This window comes from Lepisosteus platostomus, chromosome 4, assembly GCF_059453375.1.
Source record: "Lepisosteus platostomus isolate fLepPlt1 chromosome 4, fLepPlt1.hap1, whole genome shotgun sequence".
Lineage (NCBI taxonomy): Eukaryota > Metazoa > Chordata > Actinopteri > Semionotiformes > Lepisosteidae > Lepisosteus > Lepisosteus platostomus.
Window position 1 is genome coordinate 70175101 of NC_142614.1, and position 22375 is coordinate 70197475.

Genomic DNA, 22375 nt, shown 5'->3' on the forward strand with positions numbered 1-22375 from the left:
AATAATAATAATAATAATAATAATAATACAACGGTTTATTATAGTTTTATAGCAAAAAATCACATTTAAATATGATTATTGGGGCTATAAATCTATTTGAGGGTCCCTGCAGCGAAAAGAAACATAACACAAATACACCCAAACCAGAACACAAAGGATCCGAGAGACGCTTTTTCAAATTTATAGTCCCCCCCCCCCACCTCCGCACTTGGGCGGAAGATACCATTTTTAGGCTGAGTCGCAGAAGGGGAGGAAGAGAGAAAGAAATTTTTGAATTTCAAATCATTTTTTCCTTTACCTCCCCTGACACATGCGAGTTGTGAGACATCCCAGTCTGTTTAAACCGAAAGGACACCCATACAGTCTCTTCAATGCAAAAAATAAAAAGGCAGGATAAGCGGGCGAGGGAACGGAGGTGTAAATAGAGATATATTCTCTCCCTTTTATACATATATATAGAAACACACCTCCACAGAGACAGTCACACGCACGTCTCTATTTACTTTCTAGCTAGTATATGTATTTATATATGTAAATATTTATATAAATAAAACTATCAATATTAACAATAATACTACCCGATCTTTTTTATTTAATCCGCTACTGATATTACTTCTACACCAACGACAGCACCACTGATTCGACTACTACCACGCAAACTATACTATCACTACTACTTCGACTACTAATTCTACTACTTCTGCTACGACCGCTACCCCAGGTGAAGATGGCAACGTTAACAAACGGGCAGGCTGACACCTCGGGTCTCACCTCGGGACTCGGCAGCGCAGGCACAAACGGGCTTGTGAACGGATTAAGCCACAGTTCCGGGAGCTGTGCCACTATTCCCATGAAGGACCACGATGCCATCAAGCTTTTCATAGGACAGATCCCCCGCAACCTGGACGAGAAGGACCTCCGACCGCTCTTCGAGGAATTCGGCAAGATCTACGAGCTCACCGTGTTGAAAGATCGGTTCACCGGTATGCACAAAGGTGCGTGAGGCGGGGTGGGGAGGGGATTTTATCCAGTTTTTACCGTGTCGTCTCTCAGTTCCGTCCTCGCTTTCCAAACCTCAAGGTGGGAGGTTTGCTGCCCCTGTTGGCTTCATTTTATCTATGCGTTAATTCACGTGTTTGATTATGCATTTTCACCCGATTTCCCTACGGTTAGTACTGGCAGGACTTGCGCTATCGTAAAACAATCCAATTTCGTGATACTTTTTGGGGGGTCTTCTGTGTAGACCCGTCTCTCTAGGTGTAACAATTGCAGAATTCCGATTCTTACACTAGAATGTAATACGAAGCTTGAGTACATTAATGCGATAGTGTTGTCTGGGTATTTATAAGTTAAAAGGAACATGCAGTAGTTTTATCTAGTTTATGTCCACCAGACATTGAGTTGTAAGGCAAATGGTTAATAGTACCCATGTGCATACTTTCATTAACTGCTGCACTCTACTGACCATTGTAAATGCAGAAATGTTACATTATGTGGTTCATCCTAGTGAATGGGTATTGCTTTGTGCTCTGAAAACTCTTGTGAATATTTATTTAGCGATAATGCTACACTGGGTCAAGAAACTCATATAAGCAGCAATTTCCTGTTCTCGGCTGCCTTTCTCTTGTCCAGGTTTGAATGGGATTTTGATTCGTTCTTGGGATTTTACTTTTTTCCACCAACGATGATTCCAATGGTGAAATGGGATCATTTTTCACGACCTTTGTTTTTACACAAGCTTTTCAGTTCATAGTTGTTTGTGTGTGTGTATGTTTGCGTTGGTTTCATTCTTTTCTTTATGGTACATGTGAAAATGCATTCTGTAGGAAAAGCACCAGAGAGAAAGCAGGCAGTGCTTTGAGCAGGCGGCGTGAAATTCCCCAAGATAAATGCCTACTCCATCTCTGCCCCTTCCCACCAATACCACTGGCGTTTCAGAAGACTCTCCTTTGATCCTACTGGTAATGCAGGTTGAATGCAAAAAACTGCTCCTCCAGTCTGAACAGTTTGGAGTTGGGCAAATGTAGCAGGCAGAAGTGCTTTGATGGCTTGCTGTGTTGTCTTAGCAAAGGGGGAAAAAAAAGGCTGAATGATCTTTGAAGATAAGACTGACTTCTTGTATGTAGTGTGCCGTGACTAAGTCCTTTAGGCAGGCTGCATGAAAGACTTGCGGGAGAAGACATCTTTATTAGGCTGTCAGCCGAACTTTTATTTATTAGATTATTTATTTATCACCATTCATTGTGATCTGATATGTTATTGGATTTTTCTTGAGGCATGTGCTGTGGATGTGGCAGATGAGCGCAGTGCATTGTACAGCAACTCCACTTTAAACAATACACAGTAGCATAATAGGGAAAGCACTGGGGTTATCTTTTATTAAAAACAGACCTGTATTAGAGAACCCCCTGTACAAAGCTTAATCGTATTGCCTGTGAACAAAAGCCTCTCCAGTGACTGATTCGAGAATCTGTCTGGCTCCTCAGGGATCTCGCATACAGACACACGCGAGGCTGAAACGGCACTTTTGGACACATACCAGCAAAGACTTTTCAATTATCTAATAATGGGGCTTGCATTATTTACAAGGGAGCTTTGCTAGCATGCACGGAGGGGCTCTTCCTCCTGTATCCGAGTCCCACAATGACATTAGCCAGGGCAAGAAAGAGACACGGAAATATAACAAAAAAACAAATCGTATTGGCATATACTTGCTGCACCCCAGCGGCAGTGGGACTGTTCTTTAAATCCTCCTGCTGCTGCCATTTGCGTAGTGGGCAAGGACCCGCGCGATGTGCCCACTGGCTCACTCACTCATTCATTTATGCGGGAGTCTCTTGCTTGCCAACAGTATGGACGCTAACCAACCGGATTACCGTTGGCACTGGTGGCCTTGGCTTGGTGCTAACGCTGTATTCCTCATGATCGTTCCCCATGGCGTCTGCAGTCCTGGTGGAGGATTAGAGGTGGCGGAACGCATTGGAGGAGACCTCGGAATTCCAGAACCAAGAGCGCGTCATTCTCCGGTCGTCAGCACGCTGGCTTGCCGTAGATCCAGTACATGTGTGATGATCCTGTTTCAGAACCTCATGGTGTAAGTGTGGTGGTGGGAGCACATTCTGTGTGGAGTCTGGCCTCCGTGTCCTCGCTCCTTCCAAAGAAATGCCGGCCGGGTGAGCCGGATCATGTGTGTCTGTGTGCTAGCCATGTTATGGACCGGTATATCACATCCAGGATGGTTTCCTTCCTTCTTTCCTTCCAGATACACCCCTACCTGGAATAAGTGGCTTTATGATAATGAATGGATGGAGCCATAGAAGGCCCTTCTAACTGAGGAGGGTTAGAAGTATTACTCATACTATTTTGCCTCTTTCTTATAAAACAATGCATTATCATCTGCTGTAGTTTTCCTCCTTTCACTGCACATGGAATATTAATTTAAAAAAATCATTGTTATGCATATAGGTGCACCCTGGGAATTGTTTTGACCAGCCCACTTCTCCACTCCTCTTAAAAGGATCTTTTTAATGATATTTTTATCACATGAAATCATTACAGCATAATAGAAATGTATTAAAGAGAGCAAGCCCGTTCTATTTTCATTTTTTCTTCATACTTGCATCCCTGCCTGTGGTAATAGACCCCATTCATAATCTTCAAGAGCCGCAGAGGACAGAGCGGTGCTGTGGCTGTTCGGTCGAGTGAGGGGCAGAGAGCAGATGATTTCTTAAGGGGGAAGAAAACTCTTTCCTTTTTCTGACCGAGGCTGATGCATAAAATGCCGTAACGTCTCCGTTGTAGTTGCGTTTTTATTATTTCACTCTGCTGCTTTGAGCTCATTGCCTTGCACAACAGCATGTTTAAAATCCTTGGTAATGTAAACAACGCGATCTGTTTCAGTCCAGTTAGGAATGATGAGCAAAGAGTACTTTCTTGCAGGTTTTGAAATAGTCAAATCTGACTGTTGTGTACTTTAGGTTTAAATGAGATCTCCAGTGGGACAGGTTTTAAAGCCTCCAAAACCAGTTTGACACATGTACTTAATCAACAAAAATAATCACTGCGCAGTTAAGAATGTGTTAGCAGCATGATTCTGCACATTGACAATGAAGTGTAATGTGCTGAGTGGGTCTGATGTTGGTACTGCCATTTGTCTCTGGTTCCAGTTTGAAAATTAGTTAAATACTTACAGATTATGTTTATTCTTCTAACTCAATGGTCTGTCAGCAAGCAGGGAGGCCTGTTCCTCTGGGTTTTCCGTCTCATTTTATGGCATCATGTAACTTGCTACTCTCAGCACTGCCTTGAGAGATAAAATCAACAAGCCTTCCTTAAAACGTGCCTGGATCTGATAGGTAAGTGGATGTCCTGTATGAGAAATTCTGAAAGGTGCAGGATGTGTGCTGGTGCTGTTGCATGAGTGCACCATGAAGGCCTGCGCACTGTGAACAGGTTTAAAATTAAGCGATTGCATTTCACCTGCAAGGACATTTTATTTTCTGTACAACTCTGGCTGATAAGGACAAAGATAAGTCCTTGTTCTTTGCTTTGGAAAGCTATAACTCTGAAGGCCTGTTTTCAGCTGCTTATTGCTGTCCTATTATTTTAAAGCAAACAATGAAACATGCAGTGGAATTCGATTTCATGTCTTCAGTGCCATAGAGCAAAGCCACAAAAACTCAGGCAGAAAGAGGGCTTCAAACTGGATTTCTGAAACGTCTGAAACTCAGGCTCTTTCCAAAGTATCAGACAGGAATCGCTCTTATGTTAAAAGGGAAAAAAAGAGGGCTTAGGTGTGATGCTGTTAAAATAACAGCTGATAAGAATGAAGCAATTTAATCACAGAATCCACCCCCCTCTCTATTAACACGCTCTTTTAATAAAGCTGATGACACAACCCCAAGCAGATGTCACTCAAACTTCTCATTTGACAGCTGAGCTGAAAACTGCAGGCAGGCTTCTCTTGAGCATACAGCAGTTCTGCTCTTAAACAGCTGAGCTATTATCTGCCAGCGTGACCCACAAGACATGTCCATACTTACCAGCACATCCATTTTCCTATTGTATTTCTAAATATACCAAATTCCTAGAAACATTCGAATTTGCAATTTAATAGAAATATTCACAGGTTACGAAGAAAACATGAGATCATTAATACAGTACAGTGAAGAAGCTCTTAGTACAAGTAGGATAGATGATACCTGAAGCAATATCTTTTGTACATATCAAAATAAATAGCTGGCTTTTTATCTAGGAATCTGTGGGCATCTGTGGGAGGTCCCACAGGAAAGACATAAAAGCCTATTTTTATTAGTAAGACATGTGATGAAAAGATGCTGTATCATCACAGTGTAGTCATCTTACAGAAGACAGGCTCTGCCTTAGGATACCAGCAGCTTTTACTGTTTGCTTTGGATGCACAGATTAAAAAGGGAGAAAAGCACGCCGTACTGTTGCAGAGAGATAGAAGTATTTTAGATTTTAAGAAGTTTAAAAGATAGTCAGAATTGTTAGAGCAATCATCCTGAGGTTGGTTCCAATATGACAGCCTTGGAGATCGGCAGCAACAGGTGTGGTCATACAGTCGCAGGCAGACCTGGAGAGAGTTGCGATACCGAGACAACCAGGTTGGTCTTTTTGTAATAGGGCTTAACAGTATGTGCATTCTTGGGTGTGAAGAAAGATATAAGATGTGAAAAGGGGGTTAACTGATTTCTTTCTGCACAAAGACTTCTTGTGACACAAGACATTCCATGCTTAAGCACCTTTGAGTTATGGCAGGGATGGGAGTTAACTGATAAGAAATTCCAAGTGCAAACTAAGGAAAGATGAAACCGACCATTAAAAGGGGTCAAGGTCTTGGGAATGTCCCAACACAGGTGACCCCCGCCCCATTACCATGGTAACAAGGTAACAATTTGCGTCTGAAGTTTGCTATATAAACTGGACGTTTTGTACCTATATTCCGAACAATACTTTGATCTTATTGTTCCGTGCGTGGAATAAACCCACTTGTTTAAACTTCATCTAAGGATCCAGAACTTATTTGTCTGTTACAACAGGTGGTTATCCCGATCAAAAACATGGGGTTACGTGCCTGTGATGGCAGGTTCCTATCTGAATATCTTGTCCTGCAGATCATTAACTTCTTTCTCTCAGCCCATAGCTACAACTGTGGGGTTTGCCTATATAGGAACCAGCTGAGTTTGTGACAAAGCTTTCATTGAGACACATCTTTCTGTTTCCTGTTTTGCAACCTACCTAGCTGCCTTTCAGTTTTTTCCAAGACGATGTTAATTCAGAAACAACTTTTCCCAAAGGCTCAAATTAGTTGCAGTGACAGTACTTCATCATGAACTATTTAAAAATGAAAGACAGGATGTACAAAGCATTTGACATGGAGCTGAGTGTGCAGGCTGTTTTTTTTTTCTTGAATTTGCTCTCTTTAGAAGATCTCTTTTTTGTTTCCCCATAGTACTGATACAAACTTAGAAGATCAACCTAACAGCTCCTGTTTCCCACTCACTGTGAAAGCAATGGGATTGTGCTTCTCCATGGAGGATAAATACTGATAAATCCTTAGAAACACAGCCCTGTCTTTGTGCTTCAGACCTTAGCACACTTAATTCTCTACAAAATGCCCCATTTACTGTTTTAGAAACCTGAAATGTATCTCCTTATTGGAGAGTTTTAAACAAGGACAAGCTTATTAGACAGTGCTGATGTGCAGGTGCAGAATGACCTCTGTTTTCTATCTCTTGGGCAGCTACTCTAGTGTGTAACTGGTGTTTCATTGCCCTGCTACAAGATCTTTTGAGATCTGAAAAGAGGTAATATATACACACTGCCTGTAACTTGTGGTGTGTTAGAAAATATCAAAGATTTTCACCTACTAATGCTTAAGCCTCAGAACATTACAACCCACCTAACGGTAGGCTGCTCTGCTGAGCTTATTTAATTATACTCTTTGAAAGTCAGTGGTAAGACTATATTAGTCTGTACTGTTTTTACATTTGCAATGCACTTACATACACTCATTCCAGGATCTGGCATCTAGCAGGGCATTTGTTCTTTAACAGAAGGACATGTCCTTCACTGTACATAAACTGTTCAGTTTGCAAAAAGAAAAACTGACAGGGAAAACAAAGGAATGAATGGAAAGAGCTGATGTTTGATTCCTCTGATTTCTGACGCAGTGATGTCTATTTTTATCGGGCGCGCCTGTCAGTGGGACTGGCCAACGACAGGATATCTCCTAGCTCGGCTTGAGGAAGAGCTGTCCTGCCAAACGGAGGACTCTGACCTCAGGAAAGTGCAGAGATTAGCATGCTAACTGTATTCACAGAGCCTGATAGGGCCAGCACTGATCCTCCTAGAGGAAGAGTGATGCATGAGTGAGGGATGCGCTGACCTTTTCTTCGTGGAACATGCATCGCCTCTTTTACTCATGCAGCTGACCAGGGCAAAGCCGAGTTTTACAGCTTGATGGTTTTAATTACTACCCTGCCTCCTCATCATAAAACCTTACTAAACCTGAACACATACAATTTTTGTGAACGCTATTAAAAAGACTTCCCAACTTCCTTACCAGACGCCTTTCTAAAACAGTAAATGTGAAGTTTTGTAGAGAATTGAATATGCTAAGGTCTGAAGCACAAAGCCAGGGCTGTGTTTCTAAGGATTTATCAGTGTTTATCCTCCATGGAGAAGCACAATCCCATTGCTTTCACAGTGATCGGAAAACAGGAGCTGTTAGGTTTATCTTCTAGGTTTGTACCAGTGCTATGTGGACAAAAAATACGATCTTCTAAAGAGAGCAAATTCAGGAAATAAAAACCGCCTGCACACTCAGCTCCATGTCAAATGCTTTGCATATCCTGTCATTCATTTTTAAATAGTTCATGAAGACATACTGTGACAACTGCATTTTTAAATTATTTTTGGTATATCATATTCAGAGCTCATACAGTAGCACCAAGTCATGGTGAAGGCCTGCTAAGAATGGAGGGAAGACACAGAATGATAAGATATTTATTGTAATGACGACTTGCTTCCCTGTAGTGCTTTTTGTTCCAAAGAATCCCAAAGCACTTGTGGGAGGGATCCCACTTCATCCACCACAGGGTGACGTTTGGCAGCCATTCTGTGCCAGCAGCCCCCCTGTCCAGTTAAGGGGGGGACTTTAGGGAGGCCACGTTGTGCAAACAAGCCCAGAGTGGAATGTAGCCAGGAGACCTGAGTCGCCACCCCTGCTCTTACATCTCACTTGCTGTCTTTACTGGCCAAGTACTCGAGATGTCCGTTCATCCTGAAGGGCAGCACTTGCCAAAGCACAGTGATTTCAGGCACGTCACTGGGCCATTGGTTTGGAATTTGTGGTTAGCTTCTGTTCCAGAAGACCACTGACATGTAATACAAGTCACAGGAAACCATGAATATACTGTATAAGAGACGTAACATCATGACAAGACTGCAGAAAACAATGGTCATGACCAGCATCGCATATAGTTTCGATGTTCACAATTGAATTCCTATAAATGAGATAATCTTCACCTAGAGCCCTAGTAATTCATCATCTTGCATTTCAAAACATCACTTCCTTTACACAAACCTAAAAGTGACTTTCTCCAGCATATCACAGCCAGTTTCAGTGTATTCCCAAAGTAATAAGGATTACTGCAGTGGGATTTGCCTTTTGTTATGAAAGAGTCACAGTGCAAAAAGAATGTGGTGTCAGAATCGCAAAGACGATCTTTTTAGGCATGGAACCTTTTTTTATCGCTAACCCAGATTTCTATTTTTTTTTTTGCTTTACTCATTGTTGTGCTCCCTGTTTCTATTTCAGGTTTGTGTAATGCTTTTTGTTATTTGCTGTATTTTTCTGCCAGTGATCTCGCGTGCTGCGAGTTCTGCGCAGTGAAAAGAAAGCATTAAAAATCTAAAGCATTGCCGCTTCCAGACCTGCTTCGAGATCAGTGAGTTTTTACGCACAAATGTGAAAAATGGAACAGTAGAAGGCAGTAATGTATTTGTTATATGCTGTGCACAATATATTAGTCTCCACAGCCTATATTTGAGCTATTCTGAATAATCTTTGCCCGTATGAGAGAGCACAATTCTTTCTCTCTCTCTCACACACGGGCACCTTCTGTACCTCTGGCACCTGTTTCCAGTGTAGAAATCGCAAAGGGAACCCAGTGGGTGGTGTGGCCTGTGAGGTGAGATACTCTTCACATGTGTGTTTGCCTTCTTTTCAGTCAGCAAATGGGATTAGCCAGGCAATGTGAAACCACACATCATAAGAGGTGGCAAATGACTGGGAGCATGACCGGAGGTGATGAGAAAAGCCTGTCTCCTGCACCAAACGATTAATAATCAATAACTAGCGAGGCAGGCCCGTGAGTACACTGTCACAACCCATATCGTTGAGGCCTGGCTGACGTGTGACGCCTTTTCCGAGGAGAGAACAAAGAGCTCGGTGTTATGTGTGTGTGTGGGGTGGGGGGTACTCTTGATAGTTGCTAGGGTCAGATCCAGTTCCCAGAATCCTCAGCCATAAGTCATGCCTTTCCCCTGGAACTTTTTAGAAAGGCTTGAAGATATAGAGGACAAGTTGTGTATTGTCATTCCCTTTCTTTACGTGTAAGAAACCACAGTGTCTTTAAGGAGTTTTGTTATTGTTTTTCATTAAAGGCAGTAAAAGCTACCCCATATAATACAATCCATCTGGGTGCCATCTATTACTTCCTTTATCACACTCAGTGGCCAGCTCGTCCTGATTGTGTTTGATCAAATCTCCCACTGCACTGCAGAATAGATCTCTCCCGCAGAACCTTGAAGTGGCTTTGTGTCTTAATGCAGGGAATTGCAACATGGAGTTCAACCATTGAATTGTATGTTTTTGTAGATTTTAGTGGGGTCTCTGGGCCTCCAAAGATAAAATTCTTATTTTTCTTCAATTTCTTTACGTCATCTTCCCCCTTTTAACTTTATTTCTTCTTAACTTTGAAGAATGCCCTTTGTCATCATCAAGTGAATAACTGAGAGCCAATTTAACGTTTTTGGAGCAAGATTCTTTGTCAGCCTTGTCTTTCATCTGTAGGACAGATGAGGAACCTGTTTTCTAAGAGTTATTCACAGTAGATTTCTCAACCTGAAAAAGGCAGTGAAAATAAGGGGCTGTTTTGTGACTCGCTTTGACGACCTCAGACAAAAAATTTGCAACAGTTTAATGGTTTGGGAGCCACCTGCATATATGATGTATATGCTATATCAATATATACCTATATCAATATATCAATATATACCTATTGATATAGATATATATGCTATTTCAATATCAATAGACAATCAGAAAAACCCTAAAAATCCTTTTTCTTCCAAGGGCCATTGCCCGTTTTCCTCTTAGCAGGTTTAATGAGAGATTTGCTGGTGTGCATCGAGGTTAGAGCTTCTGTACACATTATATCCATTTTAATTAGTCTTTATATGATTCTCCGAAGAGTAAGTGCCTCTTAACAATATCATCAATAAAGCCTATTAATTACTCTGGCACTGCACACACCCTGATGGCTGATTACTGAGAACCACATGAATTCTGATGGCTTAGCTCACACCCCGAGCACACTGACTCACGATGAATCACAGACGTAGCGTCCTGACAGAAGTTTTAAGTGTGAGGTACTGTAGCTGAGGACAGTATTTGGCAGTTAGTTCAAACCTAGCGCCTGACTTTGGACAGCTGTGGCTGTCTTGTTGCTTTCATTTAAACAGGCCTGAATAAAAGTGATCAATTGTTCAGATTAATAAAAGTAGGATCAAAACCCAGGAGACCCTGTGGGTATATGAACTGACAACTCTGCTCTTAAGGTCCGGAAAGAGGTGATCATTTTCCGGTGGGGAAGGACTGAGTGGGGATGGTATTGGGAGAATTGCCTCTTTATGACTTGGAGCCCAGTGTGTTTCCTCATATTCTGGTGATCTCATAATAATCCTTTAAATTAATTATTTTTTGTATATATATATGTGTGTGTGTGTGTGTGTGTGTGTGTGTGTGTGTGTGTGTGTGTGCAGTGATCTGATCGCTGAACAGCAGGACTGGGAGACATAAAGATTAGTGGATGTGGACGTGTAATGAGTGGAGATGCTTGAGTAAGAAATCTCAGAGGGGAAGGCCGTTTATATATCAACATAAAGCTTTAACTACCCAGCCCTCTGACTGCACATTGCCCGCTGCCTCTAAATCAAGATACATTGGACTTTTATTATTGCCTTTTATTTAACCGGGGAGTGTACCCTTTAGACCCTGATTTACAGGGACTTTCTAGGGAAGAAGAGACAACAGAAGACATAGAAAGGCAAAATGACCGGTCCCAGCAGAGTGATTTACAGTATTAAAGTGCTTGGGAGTAATGATGTAATGCATATGGCAATAGGCCTGTTACTATGCAGACAGACGCAGGCAATTACAGAGTTCTGCTTAAGGCAGTGTTCCCAGTTATGTGCCTGTCTCCTGGATATACTTTAATTCTCATTCTGATACTAAGGGGGGATTTGAAAGCTGACTCATTATCCATACATTTATAAATGTACGTAAAAAAAGGACCTAGATTTGGAGTTTCCCCGGGGGCGTGGATTTCGCAGAAAGTACGTGTGTCCGTGTCAGGATTGGTGTCACAGAATACTTTGTTCCCTTTTTTAAAAAACCGTCTGAACAGGAGACAAATTCAAATTTCACTCTGCCTTTATCTTGAAGTAGGACTTGTTATAAACCGACCTGGAAAGTTTCCCAGAATTAGATTGTCCTGTGTCCGCGCTTGGCTCAGATGCTCAGTGAAATGCATTAGGCTGTTCTGGCAAAGATATTGAAACAAACCCCCACAACGTATCATGCTGTTCTCCGTAGTTCCGCACTTCTGCCTGGAAGAGAGCTGTGGGGCTGGGTCAGAGTTAGACTGCGGGGCAGGTGGTTCTGCTCTGGGTTAGCCTTAGACAGCGGGCTAGTTCAGCTGCCCGTTCGCTGTTAGACAGTTGCGTACTCCACTCAAGGCACCCTGAACTGACGCTCTTTGTGGAGCCCAGGGGATTACTGAACTGAGCATTCCTCTACAACTCTCAATCCCTTACCAGTTCTGTAAGAAGCTTAAAACAATATCTACTCCACTCGTGATTTTTTGAGTGCATGTGCTGTACTGTATTTAGTGGGCTACTTATTTTCATGTTGCATATGGCTCATTTCAAGCTCTGCTCTTTCAGATTACAGGCATCATTCTTGTTAAGCCTGTAGTTTTAGTTTACAGTATGTGTCTGTACAGCATGTGCAATTGCCAATAAAGCACTAATGTGACCACAGTTGTAGGTTATTAGTATTGTTGTTTGTGGTATTTGTGCTTCATGTTCACTGTAACACTTTCTGTTTAACACTCTCACTGCAGCCAGCTCTTATTCCCGGTCTCTACAGAGCCGAGAAAATGTTTCTTGAACTTTTGTACTGTCAGTGCATATTGCTACATTTAAGACCTTAGATTGTGATTAGACCTTCATGAAGGACTTAAAAATCTTAAAATAACCTGATGAAACACAAAGACATACAGTTAGGTATACCGTATTTGGATTAACGAAATGAATCAACAGTAAATATTTTCTTGGTATCTGAACCCTTAAATTCAGTAGCAGGTGACACCTCCTTAGGTTGCAATGACTTCAGCTACAGTGGATGTTTCCTGCAGCTGTAAATTGCAGTTCACTTACTGTACCTTTTCACTTGCACTGATGATTCTTTTATTTCTTTCTCAAAGACCATTTCATCGCATTAATCGGAAAACAGAAACCCATTGGTTATTTACAATCAGTCTGATTTCAGTTAGACAAGGATATCATGGTCAAAAAGTGGAACCCACATAGTTGTATTGAAGGGCCACGACGTTTTTTCTCAGGACTGTGTGATTCTCAAGTCTCAGGCATACAATGAGACTTGAAAAAGGGAAATCTAAAGCTTTTGAGTTGTTTTCTCTGTGGATGGATGTGAGAACAAATTGCACCTTAGTTCATGGAATTGCCAACTAGTGCAGAACTAGATCATCTCACCCTAAATTTGAACACTCTGCCAGACAAATGTACAGTATGAGCTGTGATTTAAATGTTGCGGTATACTGCATGTATGTTAGCTCATGCAGAAGTAAAATAAATGAAAGTGAAAGGCACAGGGAGGGGCGCATTTACAATGCAGACATAATGATCCACCTGGGTTCCACTGAAGGTTAGATTGGAGCCCCCATGGGGTCTTTAAGACACCGTAATTGAAGATGCCGTATGAGCAGGGCCACTCAGACATACTGCATGAGGTCTTTAACGCAATAAATTCTATGACGACATTGCCAGGATATCAGGTTTTTCCTTTGGATTTAATTTTGTCTGTCAGGAGCTCCAAGTCCATTACCAAAACAAAGAGGGATGATATCTGAAATGGCCTCATGCTGTATAAGCTCTGCCTGTGCACACACAGGTACTGTACATGCACATAGCAGGAGTGGTGCTACGTACTGTAAGATACTGCACATTGATATAGACGTAGTGTTATATAATGTTGGAATCTGAGACGGTCATTATACACCAATTACACTATGTTTCTGCTTACATTTATTAAATACCATCATCAAGAATTGGGATTAGAAATTACAATTGGTGGGTTTTCATCCTTTCCAGGTTGAAGATTTTTAATGCTTTCCCAGTTTAGCTCAAATCAGTATCTTGCTTGACAAAAAGGTTTTTTTTATCAACATCACCATCAGTACAGTATTATAATAATGCCAGCATTGCAGTACGTGTCTTAAAAGCATTGACCTCTTAATGCAAAATACAGTTAATCTGTGACTTTTTTAGTGCCCAGGCTTTGTTATTCATCAAACAGTTTACAACATTTTTCGCTCGATAATTTCAGGAGTAGAAAATGAAACGATGAAACAAAATAATAAAAAGCTACACATTTTTTATGAAAAGCTTGCAAGTGGGATCTGGCTTAGGAAGCTATTGTGGGCTTTGGTTTGTATATGTTTTTGTGACCATGACTGACGGCTGCTATTTCGTGTTGATTCAAGTGTTTTTTGTGCTTTTTGTAATTCGCATTGTGTGATGTATGGAACTGCTATAGTGGTGACAGGTATTCTGGCCTCTCATACAAATCTGAATGGTGAACTTTGAGTTCAGTACAGGTGAATGAGTCCACTGGGCACTCAGTAGTATGATGACGTGGTTCTTATTATGACTTTTGCTGCTTCACCAGTCAGCAAACCTAGGAAAACACAGTGCTGCCGTGTTTTCACTGTTCTGGTACTGAAAGACAGGACAGGGAGCAACAGAAACTCTCTCATTATGCACGTCTTGATTCTAAAGGAAGATCTCCTTCTGAGACTGAAAAATCGGGGCTTCTCTGAATGTATTGAAATTTTCCCGAGAAAGAAATGAAAAATGCATCATGTACGGCTGTAGGGATGAAGATTTTGCGAGCGCGCGTCAATTATTCAAGCTGCAGACCGAGGTGGAAGTGGTGGAATACATCACAGCCAGGGAAGCTGTGAAGTGGGCTGTGTGATCAGTGTGAGGAGAGGAGTGGTGACCTGCAGCCACACACTTCATCCGCACCTCAGCCCACTGAATCAACAGGGTCAGGATTTGCAGAGCAGGCAGCAGGAGAGACGCTACAGCAGTATCCTGGCTGGAGAGTACAGAATGAGAGAAGGGGAAAGATCGTCTTTTTGACTTCAGAGCAGGGCCATCTACTCCACTGTAAAGTGCTCTCAGGAGCAGAGTGGTGTCAATGTTGTGGGCTCTCTGTTTTTTAGTGGTCATAATGTGGAAAGTTAAGTACTGTACCACTTCTCATCGGTGTTAAGAATCTCATCTGAATATGGATGTGATGATAATATCTGCGTTGCTTTGCAGATACCTGTTTATATCATACTGTAAAAACTGTCATATAGAAAAGCTGGCATGGCCTGTAGCAATAGCAATAATTCTGATGCACACCGAATAGTGTACCAGTATAACTATCCAGTAACTGAAAAGGCTAATGAAACGGAATATCATGACTAATTTCAAAACTGGTTTGATGAGGTTTGATTATTGCTGCAGAGTATTGGTGGTAAATTGGTATATGTATGACAAAAGGCACTATACAATTAAAATTTATGTTGTGACAGCACTTGCATATTTATGATGTTTATTATATACTATTTATGTACTGTTGAAAATACCAGTTAGAATACATTGTGTCATTATCTTCATGGAAGTATCTAGGCATCCAGGTTTCGCCTTGATATTATGGCATTGATTAATAGTGTCCATTTTGAATTATGGTATAAAAACCATAATACTAAAATACTAAAATATACTAAAATAAAGTTTTCACGCATTTCTGTTGTACATATCAGACAGGACCGACTTCCCCTACTGCTGAAGTGCACTCCCCATCTGGATGACATGTGACATGTGGCATAATGTACCAGCAGCTCCACTACACAGCAGATGAGGCAGAGGACTGAAAGATTTCTTCACCAATTTAGTGGAATCTTTAGGAGTCATGAATGATTACCAAAGCCTGCAATGGAAATTAGCCAGCACACAGCGTTAACTATTCTGATACAGTTTTGGAAATTGTGGTCAACCAGTAGGGAAGAAACCCACCTACTGGTTGACCAACACCAACAAATACATATACAATGTGTCCTAACAGCTGCACAGTAGTATGATTTCTTTCGTGCAATCTGCACCTCTGTGTGATGATTTGGGTTGTATTGTCTCTTCCCTGAGGTTTATCATCATTAGCATTATTGTTATTTTGGAGTAGCGTTGAGCACCATGATGCTATGGCCCAGAAATCCTATGTTAATCCTAGAATAGTGGCCCAGTGTATTTAGATTCCCCAGATCTGTATGTAGATGAAAGAATCTGTCTGTCAAGTTCAGGACCAAAACAAGAAGGGATGGTATCGGAAATGCCTTCGTGCTGTACATGCTCTGCCTGTGCGCACACATGTACTGTACATGCACGGGGCAGGGCTCATAAGGTACTGACGATACAGGCCTAGTGTTATGTAATGTCGGAATCCGAGATGGGTGTTATTCAGCAATTATGCATCCACCTGCATTTATTAAATGGCATCATCAAGAACTGGAATTATAAATTACAAATGGCGGGTTTTCATCCCGTTTGAGCCTAAGGTTATTAATGCTTTCCCAGTTTAGCTCAAATTAGTATCTTGCTTAACAAGAAGGTTTTTTATTAACCTAACCAGCAGTACGGCATTTGATTTAATCCTACAGTCATGACCCAGTGTAATCGGACTCCCCAGACTTGTGTGTACATGAAAGAATCTGTCCTAGCCCATATCCATTTAAGACTGCGTGTCATGTTCCCAAATGCATGGCTCTAAACATGGTAAATTGAGGGGAAATAGCCGAAGAAGTGGATGTAAATTTCTGCATACGCTAGCAGTCTGTTTGTCATAGTTGTTATTGTAAAACACTATGATAATAAACATGACAAGCAAAAAAAAAGAGTTATGATGTAATAATCTCTTGTTTTTTTTCTAATTTACTAAAATTATGCTTAAAAAGTAAGTTTGTGGCCATGTTGTTGAGGACGATACCCTGGGTACTTTCAAGAAACAACTGAATGAGATCCTTGGTTCAATTTGCTGCTATTTACCAGACAGGCTATAAGAATGGCTTTCTCTGGTTTGTAACAGTTCTAAGTAATTTCTTTTTTATTTTTGCAACAGTGCAGCTGTGGTCCCAGATCACTACTCAGTCAATACTGGCATGGAAGATTGCAGTCAAATGCCATCTGTGCCTTCTGAAGGTGTCAGCCCGGGAGACGGACAGTGGGATGACTTTGGTAGCAATCCAAGAGGTGGCTGGGGATTTGAAGATAAAAATACCAGGATGCCAGCAGCTCATGTTCAGAGAGTCAGGAGCAACAGGAGCCAGTGCACAGCAGGCAGGGAAAACTCTCCCTGCTCTCACTCGGCTCTTGAATAAACCAGTCACCAGTCAATGTGGGGTACAGATTAAAGGCGGAACAGGTTGTCAGTGTCATTAGTATTATTAAATTTCGTATCAGTTGTTTGCTTATGTAATGTATTCTGTGATGCAAACTATATTTTCATATGCACTGTATACAATATACAAGCTTGTAGTATCTTCATGCAACAGCAAAACATATTAAACTTTGTATGTAAGTGTCTATGCATGAAGGGAAGAACATTTCTATTTTTGCGGGTGACTCTGTAACTGTTGATGTTTGTGCTTGATAAATGGTTACAGCTTTGTGTGGGTTTAGGGGTCTCTTGGGTGGGGCTCTCCAATTCCTACCCTGGAGAACCTCAGTCCTTCAGGTTTTATATTGGTTAAAGGTCATGTTAATCTTGAGTAATTAACCAGATAACAGTTTCACCTAAGTAACAGCTACGTAACTCAGTAATTGAGCTTCTGCTGAACCATAGCCCTCTAGCTTTCCAGTGCCAAAACTGGAGACCTCTGTTCTACAATATACAGTAGTACATTACAATCTTCAGTTTAACAGCACCATGTGTATAGGACAGAAAAGCCTTCCACACTGCATGCTTTCAGACTCCTTGTTCCTAGAGAGCCACCAACTTGCATCTTTTATGGGAAATTCACAGAACTCCGTGATGGAAGATTTGGAAATGTTTTATAGTTAAGATCAATCAAGGCAATAATTGACTCAGTTAAGGTGCTAAGAGCTCGGGATGAATGAAAATCAGTGCGTCCTGTGGCTCTATAGGACCATTTCAATAGACAGGTTGATATGTTTTGGGTATGGAGTGAGAATTGTCTCCTCTTCGTCCATTACCACAATATCCAGTGGGGATCTGACACTCCTGGAAGCTGTCTCTTCCAGCAAAAGCACCAGAGTTCTTGGAAATTGCGGTAGTTATGATTTTAAGCCACTGATTTCATCATCATCTATAAAGTTATGGAAGGTTTGACTATCTTGAAGGTATTTTTTTCACTCGTGTTTTCTAAACAGGTCACCAGATGAAGGGGAATGGCTATGTTTTAAATTATCTATACATCTGGGACTCCACTATATTCTTATTACCAAAGATCATAGACTTCAGACACAGTATTTGGCTAATTTGAAGCTGTACTGCAGATTGGAACCAGGCTGTGGTTTATTGATTGCTGCTTCTGAAAATGTGGCCTTTCTTCTTTTTTTCTCCCTCTCTGTGCACTGCGCCGCAGTGTCAAACGACAGTGACAGGTGTCACACTCTCTGCAGATTGATGTTGCTGGCTACCTTCCACCTATGTGTGACCTTCTCTCCTTACAATAATTTATACAGCGCATTTAAAGACTTAAACGCTTGCCTAATGCTATCATAAACTGTGCAGAAATATCTGAAAACTACTGCAATCAGCCATGCGCATGGATGCAGAGCAGCTCTCAGCCCAGGAGGAAAAAAAAAAACTCACAATGATTGAAAGTCTTTGCACCACATTACTACATAGGGGATAAATGTAATGGGCTGGGCCAAAACACCCAAGATTCTGTCGTGGAGTAGCCTGACATTCCTGAACATCAGGCCTATGCAACTCCGATGTGTAAGGGACACAGGGGTGTTTTGATTAGAATTCCTCTCAAGTATTTATTGCCTTACTTGAGCTCATTATTGGCTTTTACTAGACCAGTTTTAAGACCTTTTTTTCAGCCACAGTGTTGATGATTACAGAGGAAGAAAGGCGTAGAAAAGGTTATGGCTTCCTGTCTCTACATTTTGTGTTGTTCCTATGTATCTAACTCCTTCAGATTTGGAGGGCTCATGAGTTTACTGTTTTTGATTTTCATTGTATATGTCCTGTACAAGGGTGACTATTTTTACACAGGCCAGAGTTATGTAGCAAGAGCTCTCCAATGCCAGAAGAATGGTCGTCCCTTGCTCGTTGGCTCAGGCAACTCATTATTCACCCAAAGTAGCTTAGAGGGATGATTTAGAGAGAATACCTCAGCAAATTATTACACATTTGGAATTGAATAGATTCTGAGATCTTTTCTAAACCCTGTTTAAGTCTCCTAAGTGCCGAAACCCATTACTTTGGGGTTTTTAATCACTGAACAGGAGATGAGTTTTTTATTTTTTTCATAATATTATACATTCCCGGAATTATTCTGTCCATTTCTTCTTGGAAAGAGAAAACTTGCAGCAATACATTGACTTCCTCTCCTGCTTTGAGAAGAAAAGTGGAATAGGCATTGATCAAGGGTTTGTTTTCTCTGACTTTGATGACTAATTTTTCTGTGAGTTCTGCTTATATACTTTTTTATTTAATTTGCTTATTTGTGAAGCTAGAAATGTTTGTAAGCAAACTGTTTATATTGTGTTCATTTCCAAAAGAAATACAACACATTTCAGAAACTACCATGTGTACATTTTTGGAAGCAAAATCTGCATCATTAAAACTACAAATTTACAACATAAATCAGCCTCTAACACTAAATAGTCATAACTGTCATGTGTTAGTGCAAATGCACTATGCAATTTTGTGATCTTGCACCAACTCAAGCTCAAGACAGAGAGATGATTGCAGCCATGACCTCCGGCAGTTGCCCTAATGGTTTCACACAGTCCTTTCTTGAAAAGAAGGAAAAATAAATGTTGTTGAAACTGTCCAGCACTGCTGGGAGCAGTTGGACTCTGGCTCCCAGACTTACTGGACCTTTGTCAACCTTTCGTACAATTTAGTCCCACAGATGTAAGATTTAGATCTTTTCTATGAGAGGGCCTGTCTACTGTCCTAATGTTATTTTGTAACAGGAATACTTGAGTTAGCTTTAATTTTTGTACTCTGTCATTGTCAACCTAGAAAATAGGATAAAAAGCAAATAAGAGCACAGCTATGGGTAATGGAACTTCATTCACATTTGCACTAGCATGGGAGACCTCCGATATGTCCTTGTTTATGGCTTTAAAAGATAACTGTGTTTTACTCAGCATCACTTAGAGATAGTTAGGGTGGGTAGATGCGTCAGCATGCGTAGGCTGCAAAGGAACAAGTAATAGATTTTTTCCATGCTGAAAAGAGAAGGAAAAACACAATATTTCCACAGTCGAAACACTGAGGTTTCTTTCTTCTCTTTTCAGCATGGAATAAACCTATTACCTGTTCCTTTGCATCACTAAGAGATGGTACCCCGCAATGTAATGTGCTCCCCATCAATGACAATGACATTTCTAGAACAATGACATTATTAAACCTGTCACCACATTGCCCTGTCCACAGACAGAAAAAAAAACAGTATTTGGTCATTGGATGTTGCTCTGGGTGTTCCTCACTGTAAAGGAACAAGTAAAGGTTAATTCCATGTAGAAGCTCAGAAGTCCACTGTTGAGCCTTCTTCAGGTCAAGACGGCTCAACAGCCAAAACATTCTATTTCTTCTGTCTATTTTTCAGTGTGGAGTTAACCTTTACTCGCTCCTTTGCAGCCAACACACATTGACATAGATCCACACTAGAGTTTCTCACTGTAGCTGCGTCTCTGGATAACAGCTGGCTTAAACATGCCCCAGCACAGGGACTAGGGACATTGGGCTGGGACTGTATGCTCCTCACAGGAACTGGTTTCTGATGTGCTCGTGTAGTCTGTTGTGCTGGAGTAGAGCGTGGTAGAAAATGATCATTTAGATGAGAGATGAGACAAAGGACAACGCCACTGGGATATGTGGAAGGCCAGTTCCAGGATTGTCTGAACCTCTGTTGATGGCCATGGATCAGTGCATAAACTTCAGAAACTATCTCTGGATACTTTCTTCTTTTCTGCCCAAAACCACTTTGGCGATCATCAGAACTAAGCTAAAGCATGGTCTTTCTTACTATTATGTGTAGGCTGTGCGATGTGCACAGATAAGTGAATTTCCTCACCTCTGAATGCTGCACATGCAGGTCCTTTAATTATAAAATGTACGTGTGCCTCACACAAGCCCAAATTGTGGAAATGCAGGCCACAGTCACACAACATTATTCAGCAATGACAACATGTGTAACATGCAGAACATATGGATCCCTATTTTAGCCATGGTTCTTTTATTATTTTCAGACACTAATAACTTTGGTTCACATACTGTATGCTGTTTTGAAGCACAGTGTATGTGCCTCTATCAATTCAGAAAAAAAGCATTTGTAAGTTATTATTATAAATCATTATTATTGTTGTTGCTCTTCTTTTCATCTTCTTCTTTTGAATGCAACTTTAATTTACTGAGTTACTCCAGAAACTAAAACAGAATGCCGTTAAATCCCAAATGTTCGTATGAAAATGAAAGCTCTTAAAATACATTCCAATCCTTCTTCTAGTGTCTAAGTTCTTGTTTTGTTTGTCCTTTCATGGTGGTTTAGTCTTTCTCCTTGAAGTCAACAGGCCTGATAAATAGGGGTTATTGTCTGCATGTTGAAGGGGAGTGTCTGTGCAAACACCTTCTCCATGCTTTATCGGAACAGATAAGGCTGTCCTGGAAGACTGTGCCTGCTCTGTTCTTGAAGATCTCCCCTCTACAGTATAAATAGCTGTGGATGAATTATTGAACACCCCGAGCACAAGGGTACCAATAATCTCACACGATCCATCCAACAGTGACATGTCAAAAAGGATCTCCCAATTGAATGGGGATGGCAGTCACTAAACCCTCACGTCTTTGGCAATAAAGCCCATTACATTTCACAAATCAATCTCCTCAACACAGGAAATGTGCCTCCCTCAGACAGATTGTGATGATTCATGTTTAAGTTTGAATGCCCATATGTTACTGATGCCAGGTCCCATCTGCGCAGCTGGGCGCAGTCTGAAGGACAGGGCAGGGAGTGGGGCCGGAGGCGAGATTTATCAAAGATTGATATCCTCTATTAATGTGGGAGATCTATCAGCGTGTGTCAGTACGCCGTTCCTTTGAACGGGGAACAAAGGAAGGGAGGGGCTGACCTGACAAGTCATTGTGTCCCACAGGAGGTCTGCTCTGCCACAGCTCATCTGCTGTACCTCTGGGAGCCTGCCTTCTGATGCCTTTGAGCAAGAGAAAAGCAGCACAAACAACAAAACAATCAATATGGCTCTCTCTGGTGTTAATGTATGGGCTAATATACGTTTTAAAAGTCCCTGGAATTGCAGGTGTGTTCTGAATGCAGAATGTTTAATGTGTCTTTGTTCCACTGTGGCTTCCCAGTCCTACCCTCATTCTGCTCTCCTGGCCCAGTGGTCGATTGGCTCAATAGTGTGTCGTGTGCACTTGACTCTCAGCAGCGGGCCAGGCCCGGCAGTTTTGCAAGCAACAGAAGATCACCACATCCAAGACAGCAGAAGTAAC

At 41.4% G+C, this 22375-nt stretch overlaps 1 protein-coding gene across 12 annotated transcripts in view; it reads left to right on the top strand.

The window, feature by feature from the left end:
- Nucleotides 1-363: 363 nt before the first annotated feature.
- The window catches only part of celf4 (CUGBP, Elav-like family member 4), a 186629-nt gene continuing 164617 nt past the window's right edge, over nucleotides 364-22375 (top strand). For all 12 annotated transcript variants that reach the window (XR_015936097.1, XM_088630510.1, XM_088630517.1 and 9 more), the window contains exon 1: nucleotides 364-995. Coding sequence is in view for 11 of the 12 variants with exons in the window: in XM_088630510.1 (XP_088486636.1) it covers nucleotides 728-995 (268 nt within the window). In the remaining variant the exon portion in view is untranslated. The remainder of the gene's footprint in view (nucleotides 996-22375) is intronic.